Source organism: Sitodiplosis mosellana, unplaced genomic scaffold, assembly GCF_009176505.1.
Source record: "Sitodiplosis mosellana isolate CC-2019 unplaced genomic scaffold, AAFC_SMos_1.0 Smas_scaffold_1, whole genome shotgun sequence".
Lineage (NCBI taxonomy): Eukaryota > Metazoa > Arthropoda > Insecta > Diptera > Cecidomyiidae > Sitodiplosis > Sitodiplosis mosellana.
Window position 1 is genome coordinate 13,938,764 of NW_022595244.1, and position 17,196 is coordinate 13,955,959.

Here is a 17,196-nt window from a genome sequence, read left to right on the forward strand (position 1 = left end):
TGTTTATATCTATAGCTTCCATTTTTCCTTTTTACGCCGACGTTGTCGATGACGACGCAGCACCAGCACCAAAATGGAATGAAATGATGCAAACAAGATAATTCACGTTCATGACAATATACTGTTTGATGCCACATGATACAGATAATATAGAATTTTTGCCATTTATTGGCCACAACGAAAACCGAACCGAGCAGAGCCGAGAATGAAACACGCGCGGGCGCTGTGCTGAGTGTTCTTGAAAAGGATCTCGTTTTCTTTATATCTTTCACTTTTTCTGCCGTTCATTTGTGGTTTCTTCCGCTACGACTTTTGCCTTTGATAATAACAGATATACATGATAATTTTGTGTGGATTCTTCGTCAATTACGACGAACTTTTCTGCTTGGTGTGCTCGTTCTCGGCTATGTGTGTGTGTGTGTGTGTGTGTGTGTGTTTTTCGTTGTTTCTCCATTAATTTTATCTTTGTTTAGCAACTCATGAGCCATCATTGTAACGATCATGCGTTCCTTTTTAACGTCTTTTCCGCTCGTTTTTCGTATAGAATGGTTCATATGTTCTCGACAGAGTCGTTGTACTGCCAAATCATTTTCATTGCGACACATATACATTGAACTTATTCCCGTTCCATGATCTTGAATTTCAGCATAATTTATAAAATAATAAGTTGTAATGAAGTGTAGTTTTTTTTTTCTTTATAATTGGTTTTTTTCTGGTCTAGCAGAAATGCGACGATTCATTCCGCTTACTTCCAATGCAATCAAATAAAACAGAAAATGAAACACAGAAACATACAAACAGAACACAAAAATAAAACCCAATTATAATTGCATTGGCTTTTAGACCAGTTTTGCCGCATGCATAATTGCACACGGCAAAGACTGAAGCAATTGCAATTAATTCGCTTCGTTCCGAACGCATTTTCATTTTTCATCGTTTAAAACATTGGTTTTCTCTTCATTTTGAGTCTCAATTAAAAATTTTAAACGCCCATTAATTGTTTCGTATTATCAGTGTTCACGCACTTTGAAGTTTTGAATGCGTCTTCGACCGTATATAGAAACAGCGATCAACTCCAGCGAACAGTAATAAAAAAAATTATGCTTTAATGAGTGAGTGGATAGTAATTCGACGTAAGAATGTGTTCCGCTGTGAGGGAAAAAAAAGAACCAATTTTTAACACAAACAAAAAAGAATAAGAAAAGCAAAAGCGACTGAAAGAAGAGAAATAAACCAAAAACAGAACTGTGGACGTGCATTTCGCCTAGTTTTACTTTCAAAAGTAAAACATTTAAGTTCAGGCTTCTGTCGAATGAAATTTAAAACTTTGTAATGAATACATTGCATAGATCAAAATGCACATGAAAGGTTAACCTTCAATTAGCCCATTTTCGCACGCCCGCAAACATTCAAGCATTATTATTATCGTTCGTTGTCTTACACTCGATTTGTTGCAGTCATTCAATTCCACATGGTCGACTGCCTTCTATCTTTCTTGATCGCTCTCTCTCTCTCTCTCTCTCTCTCTCTCTCACACACACACTCAATCCACATAAAATAATTTCTGAACGGCGCTAAAATCTTCACAAACGTCTCCCAGTTTGTTCGCTGTTTTTGTTGCTCATTTGTGGTGTCAGATTCACTGAATGCATTTTACCATGTCGAAGAATATATCGATTTTTTCGTGCACCATTCTTATTCAACTTGTTGAAAATCTTCGGTCTTTTGTTACATGAAATTCGGTTGGAATACCTTTAAAGTTCGGTATGTTTGGTGGTGACGCTTCGCATATGGATTCATGTTACATTCAACTCGGTTGCGCTTTTTTTGCTTCTCTCGTACAAATATAATGTGTCGTGTCAAAACCGACTTAATTTTTACCACGCAGTTGTGCATTTCGATGGGATACAATCAACCTTTGATTTCGAACGATGTTATTAATTTTCTGTTTCGCACTACGTTCGTGTTTCGCGAGCGATGCTGATTTCCGAGTGCCAGCACCGTTGTTTATTGACGTTGCACATTCTATTGCACAATATAGCTGCGCTCATAAATAATGCCGGTTGTTTGCCAGGAAATCAGTTTTGATTCAAACGGCATTTTATCAAATTATTGATTCGCCCAGATAGCTTCGTTTGCATTTTACAAACTTTACAAGGAAGGCAGAAAAATCTTCCATTCGATTTGAGATTGTGTGTACATCAAAAAGGTCAAATTGGCTGAAAGGTGATTCGCAGTTGCATGCTTTTGCTAAATCAATTATACGATAGACTTGGAATTTGGCTTTTGAAATTGCTTAGAGAAGCCAATCAACTATCGTATATTTTAAAATTTGAATATAAATTATGATGATGAGTCGAACAACTTAGGTAACTTAAAACGATTTGAGATTGTGTAATCACTTCGAGTTCCCATCATTTTGCAAAATGCTAACGGGAAAAGTCAGTGTGCTTTAAACATTACAAGGATCTATCATTGGATTGATTTATTAGTGGTGAATTTCATGAGACCCATTTCATAAGTTCAACGAATCGATGTGAAATTCACAAACATTTTAACCATTCAGAAAATAAACTTGAAACATATTTATTTCGCTACTGGTCAATGTGAAACTCAAACAGAAATGGAAAAGTTTACAAAAGACAAACCGGAAAGGTTTCGAAATGGTTTGACCATTTTTTTTGTGTGTCATATGAATGCTACATCTGAATCAAATCGGAGCAAATTTTTCGTCCTTTTGAATGTGGAGTCGATGACTGTTATTTAACCGTTTGAAAGTGAACGAGGGAGAAAATGCAGAGAATCAATTTCCTTTTTAGTTTCCGCTTTATTGGGTTTGCCCGCTAAACGACATGTGCATTTTTTGGTCTTGAATGAGAAGAACGATTGCATAGATGCTGAAGTGGTTAAAGTAGTGGCACAAAGGCATTAGAAATGCTTTCGCCTCTTGAAGTGGAGTGGAATTTTTTTTTCTCTCCTTCTTTTCAAGAATTGATGAGCACAGCGAAAAATCATCGAACGTAAAAGGCAATAACACCGAAAGCAGTGCTGTGAATTCAATTGAATATGTTCCGTTACAAACAAGTATTGTCGCGCAAATAGAGCTGCAAGTAGCGTATAGCAAGTATATCATACGTTTGTAATGCTTTGCAACGCTTGGCGTGTGCTGATCACATACATGCATGAATTAAAATCAATTGTATGTGTGTGAAAGAGAGTTTTGAGATGCAATTTAATGTTTATTTAAGGGCTTGAGTTTTTGATTCCAAGACTTTTACGTGTCACTAGAACGTATACAATTCACATCTTTACTTTGAGATGTTAAAATCTTGCGAATGCACTTGTCGTGTGCTCATTAAATGAATGCAAGTGCTTTCGAGTCATTTAAAATAGCTGCCTTTGGTAATTGATTGGGCTTGTTTCATTGGTTTTGAATATTTCATTTATTGTGTTATGGCTGAAATAAATGTCACCACTTTTAACACATTCCCTCGCCTCCTTTGCCTCTCTCTCTCTCTCTCTCTCTCCCTCTCTCTCTCTTTCTCTCGCTAAAAATCTGCTAATAAGTTGCGCAAACATTTAATTGTTAATGCTGTCGTACTTGTGGTTCGAACGCTCTGTACCCTTTTGTCATTGTGGTTTTTCGAACAAGCGACAAGATTTATTTCACAGTTTTTTTTAGCGACGTGCTGGAATGCTCTGCCATTTAAGCTTGTTGTAATATCATTAACCGTAGGTAATATTTGCTGTTTGATTTATCGTCACCAATCTAGCTACAATTCCCAATAGTACAAATGTCTGTGTTGTCTGTTGCACAAACGATAAAATATGCGAGAAGAAACGAAAAAAAAATCGACGACGATGACAACGACAACAAAGGCGAATCAGAGTTGGAAAGGATTTTTTTTCTTGTCTACAAAAGGTTTCATTGTCATTAAAAACGAAGAATTTACTCTGCATGCACTATATCATTCGTGCTAAACGTTCACTTATGCGCATTCACTATTTCGATTTGAAATAAATTACATGCTGCTCCGATCAATTCAAGATACGACTTTCCATTTTATTTTTTGCTCTCTCCCTCTCTCTCTCCCTCCATCTTTTGAATCGACTTTCATACGAAGAGCAAAAAAAAGTGAAGAATCAAACAATCACCTGCCTTCTATTTTCTCTATGACTGAGTTTATTTTGCAATTGCTCGAGCACTTGACATTTAACTTTTTGTATGCACTCGACTCGATGCGCACACATCAATTGATACGATGCCATGCAACGAATAACGACCTGCAGAATCGAAGATGACATAAAACGATAAATGGCTACGAATCACGGGAAAAAGCAGAAAAGACACATTTAAATGAATTCATGTAGCTTTTGTCAACTCGTTCTTCTCCAATAGATTGCGATATGTTATGGTGTTGCTGTTTTTCTGCTGCCTTCTTCGTCCGTCTTGTATGTGCCGAGACGATGTCACGACTCAGACTTCTTTTCCACAAAATCGGAGAATCTGTACAAGCATCGCGCTGCATACACGTTTTGCACCTTTTCCAGCAAAACTTGAGCGAAAAATTCGTCGTTCTCTTTTTTTTCGACAACTTTAGTTGTCAACTCGTTCAGTTTTTTTTCAATGAAGTTTTCATTCTTTTTTTCAATTAAACGGTTACAACTTTTTGTTTTACCAAATCCGTGGATGCGCCAAGCAATAGCTACTGTTGGTTCGAATAAAGCTGATCAGCAGATCGCGTTTATGAAATGGAACCTATAAACGATGGCTATTCAATATAATGAATGCTTGAAGCAATGACAACAACAAAAGTAACAGCAACAAAAATTAAAATTTGAAATGAGTTGAGTGCGCTCCGAGTCAAAATTACGTTCATAAAATGCTCTATAAATTTTATGGACGCGTGTGCAAGTATCGTCATAATCGTTGTTTGCTGTTGTGCAAAGAACGAAATTGATTTCGATTAACGTGATAAAAGGCATAAAATGCTGGCTTTTGCCTCACTTAAGCACAAATCGATGTCACTGTTGCTGACAAAATTGAAAGACGAGAGAGAAAAAACGGCAACAACATCGTCCGTACGATGCATGTTTTTGTGCCATTTATAATGTTGCTTTTAACGCTATTTTTATGAAGTAATTTCATTATGTTTTAACGTCTTTTCCAAGAATCAAAACACAAGCAATACAATTCACTGATAACGGCCTTCAAGCTCGTTTTCTCATCTTCCGCTTAGAATATTCATTTAAACTGATTCAATCAGTCAATTCATCCTCGCGAAGAGACATATTAAAATTGATGCTTATCTTTTGCCATCTATCATCGCAAAACGATCAAGCGCAATTGCTATTCCATTCCGCTCTGCCATCAGCCCCACGCATAAAATTTGAAATTCCACATCGAGCAAAGTTTGTTTAATCCAATATTCCCCCACTGTTGTAGTTCTTTTCACTTGTAGTAATCAAATTGAAATACCACAAAAATGAATGACCGCATAACGATTCAATGGTTGACGTCAAAAGCGATATATGTTTTGTTGTGGTTTTACTTGTGAAATGAACAGTGAACACATTGAATGTGGTGGCTTGTGTGACGGGCGATTTGTAGATTATGCGTTTCATCCGAATTTCATTATCGAATTAAATAATTATTTTCCCCATTTTTTTTTCTTTCTTTCAGACTTGCATTAAGCTGGGCCAGATAAGTGGAGGACAAAAAAGTCAATCGACACCAGTACACCGACATAGATCGACAAAAAATGAAATTGAGGAGAACATCGTAGATCAAAGCATCCAATCAACGTTAATTGCCCCACTGTAAAACGAACCTTATGATGAGACCAATTCGTCCAGACATAACAAAGTAGACACACATACACGCTCACTGTTTTTTTTTTGTTTCTACGTCAAATTATTCTATTAGGCAACGAAGGAACGGCGACTGAGTTCATTTATCCGAACGCAGAAATGATTCACCGATTCGAAATTTTCACATCGCATTGCGCGTAGCTCGTCTCGTCATCAACTTGTGTTCTTCATTATTCTTTTTTTCGTTTGGCTTATCGAAGGTGTCTACATCAAATTAGAATCAAATACGTGAAACACGAAAATACAAACGAACTCAAACCCAAAAAGAAAATTGACGGCATCTACCGATAATTAGGTTGTTCGTGAATTTTCGTTCAAAACAAACCGTTCTCATCGTGAGCCAGTAAAATATTTCAAGAGGAAAAAGAAACACAAACGAGCTAACGCGAAATAATTAAGTGGTGTTCGCGGGCTTGGGCGGACTGCACGTCATATCATTCTGATGAGAGCAACTCATCAACGAAATGAACAGTTAGCAAAAGAGTAACGAATCTAGTGAAGTGAAGCTAATTTTTTACGTAAACTTCGATACAAGAAGAAGGGAAGTGGATGAATAAAAAAAACTTCTTTCGAAGCAGAGAGAGAGAGACAGAGAAAAAAAAACATGTGATAAATTAATCAACTGAGCGGTTAATCAGATAGTAGATAAAAAAGAGTTTCTATTCCATTTGCAACTTCACATCTTAATGTAAATTATTTTTCTTCTTCACTCATCGAGACAGACAACCAAGAATCGGAATTATTTTCTATCTTATCGCTGTATTGTTCGAATTTCTATTGTGATACATTCGTTAATCGATTCCGAATTGGAAATGTTCTTGAAGCGACCGAATAAACATTTTTCGTGATGGAACATTTTGTTTGCAAATGATGTTTGAAGTTGTGAAAAAAATTGATCATCGATTTGAAATTCAACTAAAGCAATTCGTGACACACAACTCTATCTCGATGAAAGTGCTAACATTTTGACCACAAAATGACTCAATAAGTACGGTAAAAAAAGTTAGTAAGTGTGTGAAGACATTTAGAACGACGTGCTGAAGCATTTAATACGCAACATTTGCGTTTGTGCTGATTTTGATTGATAGATATCGACAGTGAGTAGACGGTAAAGCGCAGTGCTGTGTCGGTCCTTAAAAGCAAATTTCAAATAAAGTTAGCAAAAGTCGTTTCGTTTCCAAAATAAAATGACAAGTGATGTTGTTCGATGGTCACAGTTGTCTACACAACACAGTCAACAACGTGACGTCATGACATCCGACGTGAATATGCGTCAAATCGAAAAGGACGCCGCCACACAGCATGGGCATAGCAGCAACATACGCAGGTCGTTGATTGCCGGAACAATTGGAACACATCTACACAAGACCGTTCTGTTGTTCGTTTGGCTAGTGATAAATCAAAATGTGAGCTTAGTATTAAGTGACCCGATTCTAGCAACAAGTAATTTAACAATAGCCGCTAAGAATATTGCTGGTGATGAGCTAATCCATCCGCCAATTGATGATGCTGTGGTGGCTGCCGAATCACCATCATCTGCGAATGATCTCCCGAGCCAATACCATTCACACCAAATTATCGGCGACGATGACATTTCCAACGACCGACACTACACATCAACATGGGCCGTTCATATTCCAGGCGGTGACCATGTGGCTGAACGCGTTGCACGCGACCTTGGTTTTACGAATTTAGGAAAGGTGAGTCGATGTTATTAAATTTTTATGTTTTTTTCTCTTCTAAATTCAATGCTGCTTTGTCAAGATTTCGAGAAAAATGTGAATGAAAATTTAAATTGAAAATAAAACACCGAATGGGAGAAATAAGACGCTTATTGCTTCAAAGAAAACTGATCGTCTTTTCAAATTGGATTCCGCGAAATTCATTCCTACTCAGAATTAAAAATGATACAAGTTCTGTGAATTTTATTTATTTCTTTTTTACATCAAATTATTTGCAATTGTTACATGATATAGAATTTCATTTGTAACAACCTTATTTTTATACTCTAACGATAATAATAGTTTCCTGCTTATAACGATTTCCTTTTTCAGAAATGCTCATTCATGATTCAGTACGTTTCTATAAAAGTAATAAGCATTTTCCTTATTCTCTCAGTGGATTTCTTTATAAAGAGAATGATTGTTATTACAACAGCCGCGGTACGTTGCTGTAGCTTGGCTTGTCAGTCATGCATTTATTAGAGCATACCAGACGACTAGCATTTCGTATTCATTTCCAAGTGATTTCTGTACATTACTTTTGGTGATGGGCGCTACGTATGTAATACGCATGTATTCTCTAAATGCATACACTGTGATAAAAGTGACGGTTTTTCTTTTCGCTGTGGTGTTTTGTGCTGTTCATCCATTTCGTTGATTTGATTGAAATGGGAAACGGATCAGTGTGGAAGTCGTTCGTCGTAGATTTCCGTTATCAATCTGAACCGTAATTCTGTTTGACGTGCGCATTAGTGAGGCATTGATACAAACATCTGAATCGAGTTTAAATGTTTTGCAGCTGATGTGGAATCCAAAACATCAACTGTTTGGTTTTGTGACAACCAAACCGATATTCTCAAAGGAATACAAATCGACCGAATTTACAAGAGATACATTTTAGGCAACAACAAAAAAAACCATAACAACACTAAACAGACAAACGAACGAATGATTCCATGACAAACACTTTTCACATGTTTGTTCACTCTGTTATAATTCAACGGTTGTGCGACTCGAAACGCCTGAGTAAATCACACCTCAATCTCTCATGCCATATGAAACACAGTCTTGAGAGAGTCTGTGGCTGCGTGTTGTGATTAATGGAAATGGCTTTTCACAATTTAATCATTCACCCAGTTAACGCAATTTCATAGAAAAAAGTCAACGTCACACCATTTGTCACATCGGTTGGGTTTTCGGTTCATTTTCAGTAATGTTCACATTTTTTTTTTCTCTTCTGAATAAATGTGCCTCGCACCGTTAAAATCACACAATCGAAAAATAAAGCAAAGTTTTTCCTTGGTCTAAATTTTATGTGTCCGTTCGCTGACGCCATTTCTAAAAACAATCTAGAGAGATCAAAGGAAATCGCCTTTGTCTTACAAATGGTGACATCAAGAGCATAATAATTGACGCCCACCATTTTTTTTCTCTCTTCTTTCGTTTGTACAATTTTCATCATAATTTTGTGCGAGTTGAAATGAGCGAATGTCACGCAAAAAACAGCTCGAATTCGTGGAAAATGGTCACCAAAAAAAAGAAAATTAATAGAAAAAAGTCCGTTTTAATTTTGTAAGATGGAAATTATTTACTTTGACGTTTAATTTGTCTAGTGATTGTGAAAATTATACAGCAACTGACACTAAAATGAGTTTCATTCATTTCCGTTTTAAATTACATCGCTTCACTTCACAGTTTGCCGGAAAATCTTTGCATCCAATTATCAAATTAAAACATTTGAGCCGTTTGCTCAATGACAATGCGCTGACAAAAAGAAAAGTGAGTGCATCCAACTATTTGCATCAAACGCTGGAAATTTTCAAGACTGCATCAACAATTTTCGTTTGTTTACAAAGAATGAAAAAAAGCAAAACGGTTTGTTTATCTTCATCTTTCTTTCCATCAACATAGTCGATTCGACAAGCAGTTGATGCTGTTGCAGAGAGAGAGAGAGAGAGAGAGAGAGAGAGAGCGATGAAACGCCAACATCACGATAGTCTACATTTTATTCGTGTGTTTGCTTGTGCAATGCAACAAAAATATTTCGTGTGTCGTATGCATGATGCAAAGATGAATGTGATTTTTCGTGTGATTTCTCTTTTCGACGAATTACTTTCTCACTTCTGTGGTATGGTGCGCACCAGTTCATTATATAGCCCATTACTCTAATTTATAGTCGCGATGAATTTAACACAACCACATATAGCACACAAACACACACACACATATACAGGCATTCAATTCCACTTCTTCTTCCACTTCCATCAACTACTTTCCCAAACAAACTGAGAGCTGTTTTATGTTGGCTGCATTTTTCAAGTCAACACACACTCATTTTTGAACGATTCAGAACAACGTCGTAAACGGGCTAGTGTTTGTGAGTACATTCGAATTGCATTGCATATTATTAGAATATAAATATATGCTTACAGTTGAGCTCAAGATTTGAAACTTGTAAAAGATGTTTGTAATTTCTTACGCCCGGAGAAAACAGCGGAAATACGTTTGTTTGCATTTGAGAGTGAATGTTGATTTGCAGCAAGAATGACAACAAGACGAACACGTGTTCGTTGCACAGCGAAAACATGCCAAATATTCCCAGTGCGCTTACACACAATCACACTCATACATAGACAAAATTATTCAATTCTCACTGAAGAGTGCTTCCCTTCCCTTGCCTCACGCTTTTACTATTCTTGTTCGAAAATGAAAGGCTCACAACAAGCCGAGCAACAGCAGTATCAGTAGTAGTAGCGTTGCTCTGCAAATTTTAATTTGTATGCATTAAATGTTTGAGTCTGGATCTTGACAGGTTCGGGTGTATACACCAAAAAATACAACAAAATGTGAATTAAACATAAAATTTATTCTGGCGCATGGAAATCCAAACACTTCATCTTGAACAAGCGTTTGACGATGTGCAGCAACGGTAAAATTTGCAAACACTGCACACTGAGTTTGCGAAGAATAATGCAAAAGGAATGCGAGAACCGAGAAGAAGAAGAAAATTGTGCGGAAAAGAAAATGGCATATTTACAAACTATTTGAGCGAACGACGGGATTTTGTGAAAAGAAACTTTTGCATTTCAAACAGAGTTTGTTCAGAAGAAGTGTGAAACAGAAAAGCGAACGACGAGAATTTTTTGAATCTCATGGTTGACATAGCGTACGGTTTCATTAGAAAATCCAAGTTGCTTGTCGCTATCAACGACGCTGCTGCTTGCTTTTTTTTCCCTTCAGCAGATTTGATTTCGAAAATCGGACGTTTAAGCTGTTTACTGATTTTATGCCAAACTGATTGACGGTAGCCAAATTTAAACTAATATTTTTTTGTCGGCGACTGCGAAATGTGTGTGACAGGATTTTCATCGAAATAAATGAATTTCGATTGCAGAAATTCGTATACAGAAACCGATATTCAATGCAATAATGATAAAAGCCAGGCGACAAAAAGGAAAAAGGCGTTGATTGTTTTTTGGCTGAGTGCCAACCGTGAAATGGCGAACGAACCGTACGACAGCAGGTTTATGGGTGCATATAATGCTATACATACAAATTGTTTCCACTCGTCAACGCCAGCAGCGACAAGACGCAAATTTGCTTCTTCCCGTCTTGCTCTTACTCCCTCGAGCATTTCCATACAATTCAAATGGCATAAAACATGCACTCGTGCAATTAAGACCGATACAACCCGTGAAAAGAAGACATTAAAATATATGTAAATGTTTGCTGTTTCCGCAATATATTTTATCGTAGTTTAAACATTATTTAATTTTTGGGCGAATAGATAAGAGTTGAAAATACCTCAAGTTTGTGCACAATTACGCCAGAAAACAAACACATCATTAGCGCACAACGCGATCCGCTCTCTCTCACTCTTTTCTCTGCTCAAAACGACTCGGTTTTGTTGAAATACCATCGAGTCTTGTTCTGCATTTACGACCATCTAAATCGACATCAAATCATTCTGAACCGTCGTTTATTTCTCGTTTTCTAAACAAATAATAAAATGCACTTAATTACATGTACGCCGCTTATATCCGATGTGCAGCCAGCACATGCACGATCTCGATGACTCTCTCTCTCTCTCAATCTCGTGCTCAAATGTTGTTGAAAATCCATGTCTTCTTCATCTGCTGTAACATCTTGTAATTCTTATTTATGTATGTATGTTGTGTGTATATGTTTTATTCTCCTACCTTGTTCTGTGTTTTGTTTTTGGTGGCTTTATGTTCGCAGTTTGCATATCTGTCGGTCGATCTTTTAATTATCTCCACCGTACATACAAACCATAAAACTATTCGAGGCGCTCTTCTGTGCCTCGTCTTTTAGGGGGAAACATTCTCATTTCACAATTCGGTTAACAAGTTGAAAAAATGTTCATCTCCTTATCTTTTCTAACTTTTTTTCCATGTTCGCTGCCTTTTTTGTTGCTTGCTTTGTTTGTTCTTAGTTGGAATTACAGCAAACTTCTTCCTTTGGTTTTCAACATCAAACCGAATTCATTTCACAGAAGATTCACATTCAGCTGTGTATTTTTTTTTTCATGCGCGATGTTTATGTTCATTTTATGCGGCCTTTCGCACTGAATGTACGAATATAAATATTTCACTTTGAACATTTCTGTTTACGAGTGTCGTGTCATCGTGTGCAGGCGGTAGGTAATTTTCCAAGGCAATATCTCGGTAATGAGAATTTTCATTTTAGATCCATCGTTCGATCTTAACCATCAAGACAAAAGCGAAAGGATGCTTCAGTTAGAGAGATTGTCAATTATTTATGTGGTAAATTTTAATTAAATTAATACCGATTTGATTTTAATGTATGCTAATTGCACCGAAATGCAGCCAAGTGAAAATTTCAATCAGAACAAACCACTAAACTGGCCACAAATTGCCCAGCAACATACAACATGGTGTGAATAACACGCAAATGTGGAATACGTATGAAAAAAATGTGTCGAGTAATATATGGCAACAATATGTTCAATCAAAGCCCTTTGCATTTCCATGACCGATGATGATGTGTGTGTGTGTGTGAGCGCGCGACGGGCTCACAGTACATTTTATTATAATTTGTGGTTACAAGTTTTTTGGGTCACGATCATGTCAAAACGAATCTATCTTGCTTCGGTCGGCAGTACATTTTTTTTCCGTTATCGTTTCGCTCTTCGAAACACTTCAATACAACTAGATTCTCGATTCATCGCCACTCTTCGCTATATGCTCTTAAAAAGTGTTTGGGTGTGTATGTGTGCAGCATCGTCTTGTGCGATTTGCTTCGTCATTATTATTTTCTCTTTCTCTCACCGTGGCGATATTTGTGCTCTACAAAAATGTTCCGCTTTTCTTTTCTGTTTTCGTGCCTTTTTTCCCGGCTGACGCTAGTATTTTGTGTTGTCTTGTGTGACTTTTACAAACGCATATACACAAAGTGATGATGGCATATCGCTAGGAAAGAGAACTACATTCCACCAACAAAAGAAGCTACCATCGCATCTCTAGCCCGATGCGATGTGATGTTATGTATAGCGAATTGTGTGGATTATGTGAATTACAAAATGAACACAATGACAACAACAACTGACAAATGAAAAGAAAAGAAATGAAAACGAGCATATATGAACAAACAGAGAAAAAAAATCGATGGCCTTGTGCGCATCGCTCACTCTACTGATTTCAGTATATATGTGCATAAAAATATATTTGGTTCAGTGACTTTGGCCTATCCATGCGACTCGAATGGGCTGATTACGTCTGTTCCGACACATAGTACCATTCGGTAAGCCATTGCTAAAATCGAATCCACACTTCACTGCTATGTTCCGCTCGCTCCAGTATATGAATACACCAGAAAAAAAGGAGAACTAAACAGAATGAAGGAGAGAGAAATTCTCGCTAATAAATGTGCCGTACGTTCGCATTTCATTGCTTCACATATGAATGGTTTGCCGTTGGTGCTTTATGTTCAGCAATAATTTTTTTTCCTAAACCATAAGAACGAACGAAAAACACCAAGAATCAGCTTTTTACGCGATTGCAAAACTATATGTAATAATAATGTGTTGTGTATGAATGACCCGTAAAAACAAAAATATACACACACATGCTCCATGGACGATGAAAATCCATTTCCAAAATGATAAATGTGCTCGCGAATCAAAATTATGGCTTTAAGTAATAAATACGTTTGATAACATTTCATTTCGATTTGAAATCTTAATTCAAAATTGTACGGTAATTTTGATTTATGGTATGACCGATTCGAGTGAGGTCGTTTTCAAATGAATATTTAAATCAGGAAATTTATACGATTTTGATGTGCATTGTGCAGGTACAAAAATGGAAATTCAATCTGTTTCACGGTATTTTTTGTCATTTACATACGTACAGTGTACATTGTACAGTGTACACATACTCGTGAGTGCAGCATTGTGAATGAATATTTCAACGGAGTTAGAAGACCGAAGGGAAAACACATGCAATCGACGGTATTTCCTGTACTCGAGAGAAAAAAAATGACGACAATTCCAAGAATTTCGCCAAGAGAACAACCATGTTGGAAATTGTACAAAGAGTTGGAAAACTGCACATTCGGTCAAATCAGTGCTGCTTCTACTGGAATACGTTCAACCGCAACTGAGTAGTCGTGATTAGCTCACATTTTTCAATATGCACATTGCACATACCGATGTTTTTCTTCATGCTACATGTACTTGTACATGTCACATTACAAATTAGTGGGAACTTTTTCAATCTTAATTTCGACTGATATGACTCCTAGCACCGATTTGTCGAATGAACACACGTCCATTGAATATTCATACGTTTTTTTTTCTCGATATTCTATGCGCATTTTTTCGTTTCGCCTGACAAAAATCCAGTGAAATCCAGTTTGAATTTAATCACATCAATATAACAAAAGTGCAGTATTAATGCCACAACCATCATATAACAGTGTGTTCGGTGTGCACTTGTGAAACTCGTTGGCAATTGAAGTGGAATTTAAAACTCCAATATGATAGCGCTCTCGGCAACCGGTGAAACATTCAATGTGAGATAAAGTGCGAGGCGTTCATGAAGAAAGTGTTAGAAAGTAAGTGTTTTGTGCGATTGCGTGCAATGAATATTGTTTCTTTCTTGCACTGCATGGACACACATCGGAAAAAGAACTTGTTTTTATCGAACAGGTTTGCCATTGTTTCCGTCACAAGTATTTCACAGATTTGTCTTCGAGATAACTGTTCATAATTCAATGCTCAGCGTGCATGAGGAGTGGTTAGACAGTGAGATGGCCATTGCGGAAAATAAAAGAGGAGAAAAAAAAATGCCACGCAATATGCTACATTGTACATCCCTGGTGCGTACAAATTACATAAATGTTCACAGCGTTTGTATTGAATAGTCGTGTCAAGTGACCACTAGCGCTGTTTGAAGTAAAATCGAATCGACCATATTCTGCCGTGTCAGGCAATGTGTAAATATCTATATAAACAAGATGCACATCAGTAAACATGATGATTATGACTGTTTAATGCAATTAATATTGCACACCATCGACTTCTATGTCATTCATATAATTTTTAGTCGCTGAATCAACGCTTAACCAGATGCGATAAGAATTCAATATAAAACTTGGACCAAACAATGCTTTTTATATATAGAATTTGTTATTTACTATTGTGAAACATTTACCGCTAAATGAGAGAGATACAGAGCACAAATTTGTTTGAGTGTAAATGCGCGCACACGTTCCTTATGTCACTCGAATAGCAATCTGTTTTCACTCGCATGTTTTTTCCAATCCTATTATCCGCGGAATCCTCTGTGTGAGGAGGGGACATCATTTGTACGCGCGTGGCAAATGATGACCTTTATTACGTATTTATTGCATATTTATTACAGTTAACAATATCAGTTTGCATTGAGAGTTAAATGCATGTTTAATCAGCATTGGAAATTCGAATCTGAATGGCGTGATTTTGAAACGAGGAAAAAAACGCTATAAAAATTATTGGTCCGTTCAATTGCTGGTGTTTTTCTGCCTAATATTTACCAAATTGATTGTCCAATCGATAGCTTCGTTTCAGATTACACCACAATTCCGATGGATAAAACACTAGTTCGATATCACGTATGCCAAATAAACACAACCTTTTTACAATATTGACCGGAATCAATCACATGAATTTCATAGTTACACTCATCATGCGCCAGTATTCGCGCTGATTTTCATAGCTCGTGTGCAAATTTTAAATTACCACAGCTAAGGATTCGCCAAATAATGTTATCTTTACGCGGAATATAACGTTATCTATTGCGATTGGATTTACCATCGTTCCGTGATTGTTTTTTTTTTTGCCTCTCGCTGTGTTTTACTTTGACCTATTTCACCAAATTATTATGAATTTGCGAACAAAATATGTTCGACTGTTGTCCCAAAAATGGATCGACTTTTATCGTTATCTACACGTCAATGCGTTTTTATGGCTAGAGTGGCGCGGTTCATATCAATAAGTCTCGAGGGGATTTTTTGTTTGGGTTTTGCTTTTTGTGTGTAATGCAATCGATTGATTCCAATATATCATACGATTGGATGTTTAAAAAAAGGACTTTGTTTTTATTAGGCAATACCGATCCGATTTCAAGATCCACAGAATCTGTGAGATATGAATAGAAGGGTTGAAATGCTGACTTCATATAACAATGACCTGTGGAGAGAATAAAAAAATGTATATTATCTCTGATCTGATTGCGTACGGAATTGTACGGAAACTTGTCATCATATATTTCCCCATCTTGGGATCCTCGGGCGAACGATGGAATTGAAACCGAACAAAAAGACTCAATACGACCATATTTTAATGAATTTTTCAAGCAATATGGGATTATGTTATCTTCGCTTTGGGGATTTGTTTGTATGTTACTTTTTTTTCATTCCATTCCAAAAATGAATATTTCAAACATCTAGTGAAATTGAAAAGTCACCACAGTCCTTTATCTGGTTGCTCTCAGTGGTATGCACATTATAAACAAGAGAAAACAAATGAGTAGTTAGCGTTAACTATATTTAATGGAAAATTACCACCTGGACCGAGCGAGGCAACATAATCATGTTTGAACAGTTTCTAAGATTGAATTGCGTTGAAAGCATGGCAACGCTGAAGATGACTTCTATTTAAATCTGGATGGCCACATTGTCAATTAGAGGTTTAAAAGTTTCGACTAGAACTCTTAATTTGATTTTTCGAGGAAAGAAAAACCCTAGGGGGAAAGAACTATTGGTATATTTACTTCATTGACACGTATTGACAAATATTCACAGGCATTTGCACTGCGTTCCGTAGTGTTATTGTTGTTGTTTTCTTCTGTTGCTTCGTCTCGTTCGTGGCGAGCAGGAATGACAGTTGCAAATACGCACATTTTATTGACCATATTTACATGCATTCGCAGCTAGTTATTCAGCGCATTGACACGCATTGACGCGTATTGATCCAAACTCGGTAGAATATGCGATTATTTACAATATTTATATTTTCATTTACTCAGTTCTTTCCCCCTAGGAAAAACCGAATGCGATTTCAAATGTCACATAGATGGCAACA

The 17,196-nt window shown here is 36.8% G+C and overlaps 1 protein-coding gene across 1 annotated transcript in view; it reads left to right on the forward strand.

Moving 5' to 3' along the window:
- The window catches only part of LOC129580274 (furin-like protease 1), a 103,582-nt gene that overhangs the window by 21,090 nt on the left and 65,296 nt on the right, over positions 1–17,196 (forward strand). Inside the window, exon 2 of the mRNA XM_055470541.1 lies at positions 5,684–7,571. Within this exon, the coding sequence (XP_055326516.1) occupies positions 7,059–7,571 (513 nt within the window). The 5' untranslated portion in view covers positions 5,684–7,058. The remainder of the gene's footprint in view (positions 1–5,683; positions 7,572–17,196) is intronic.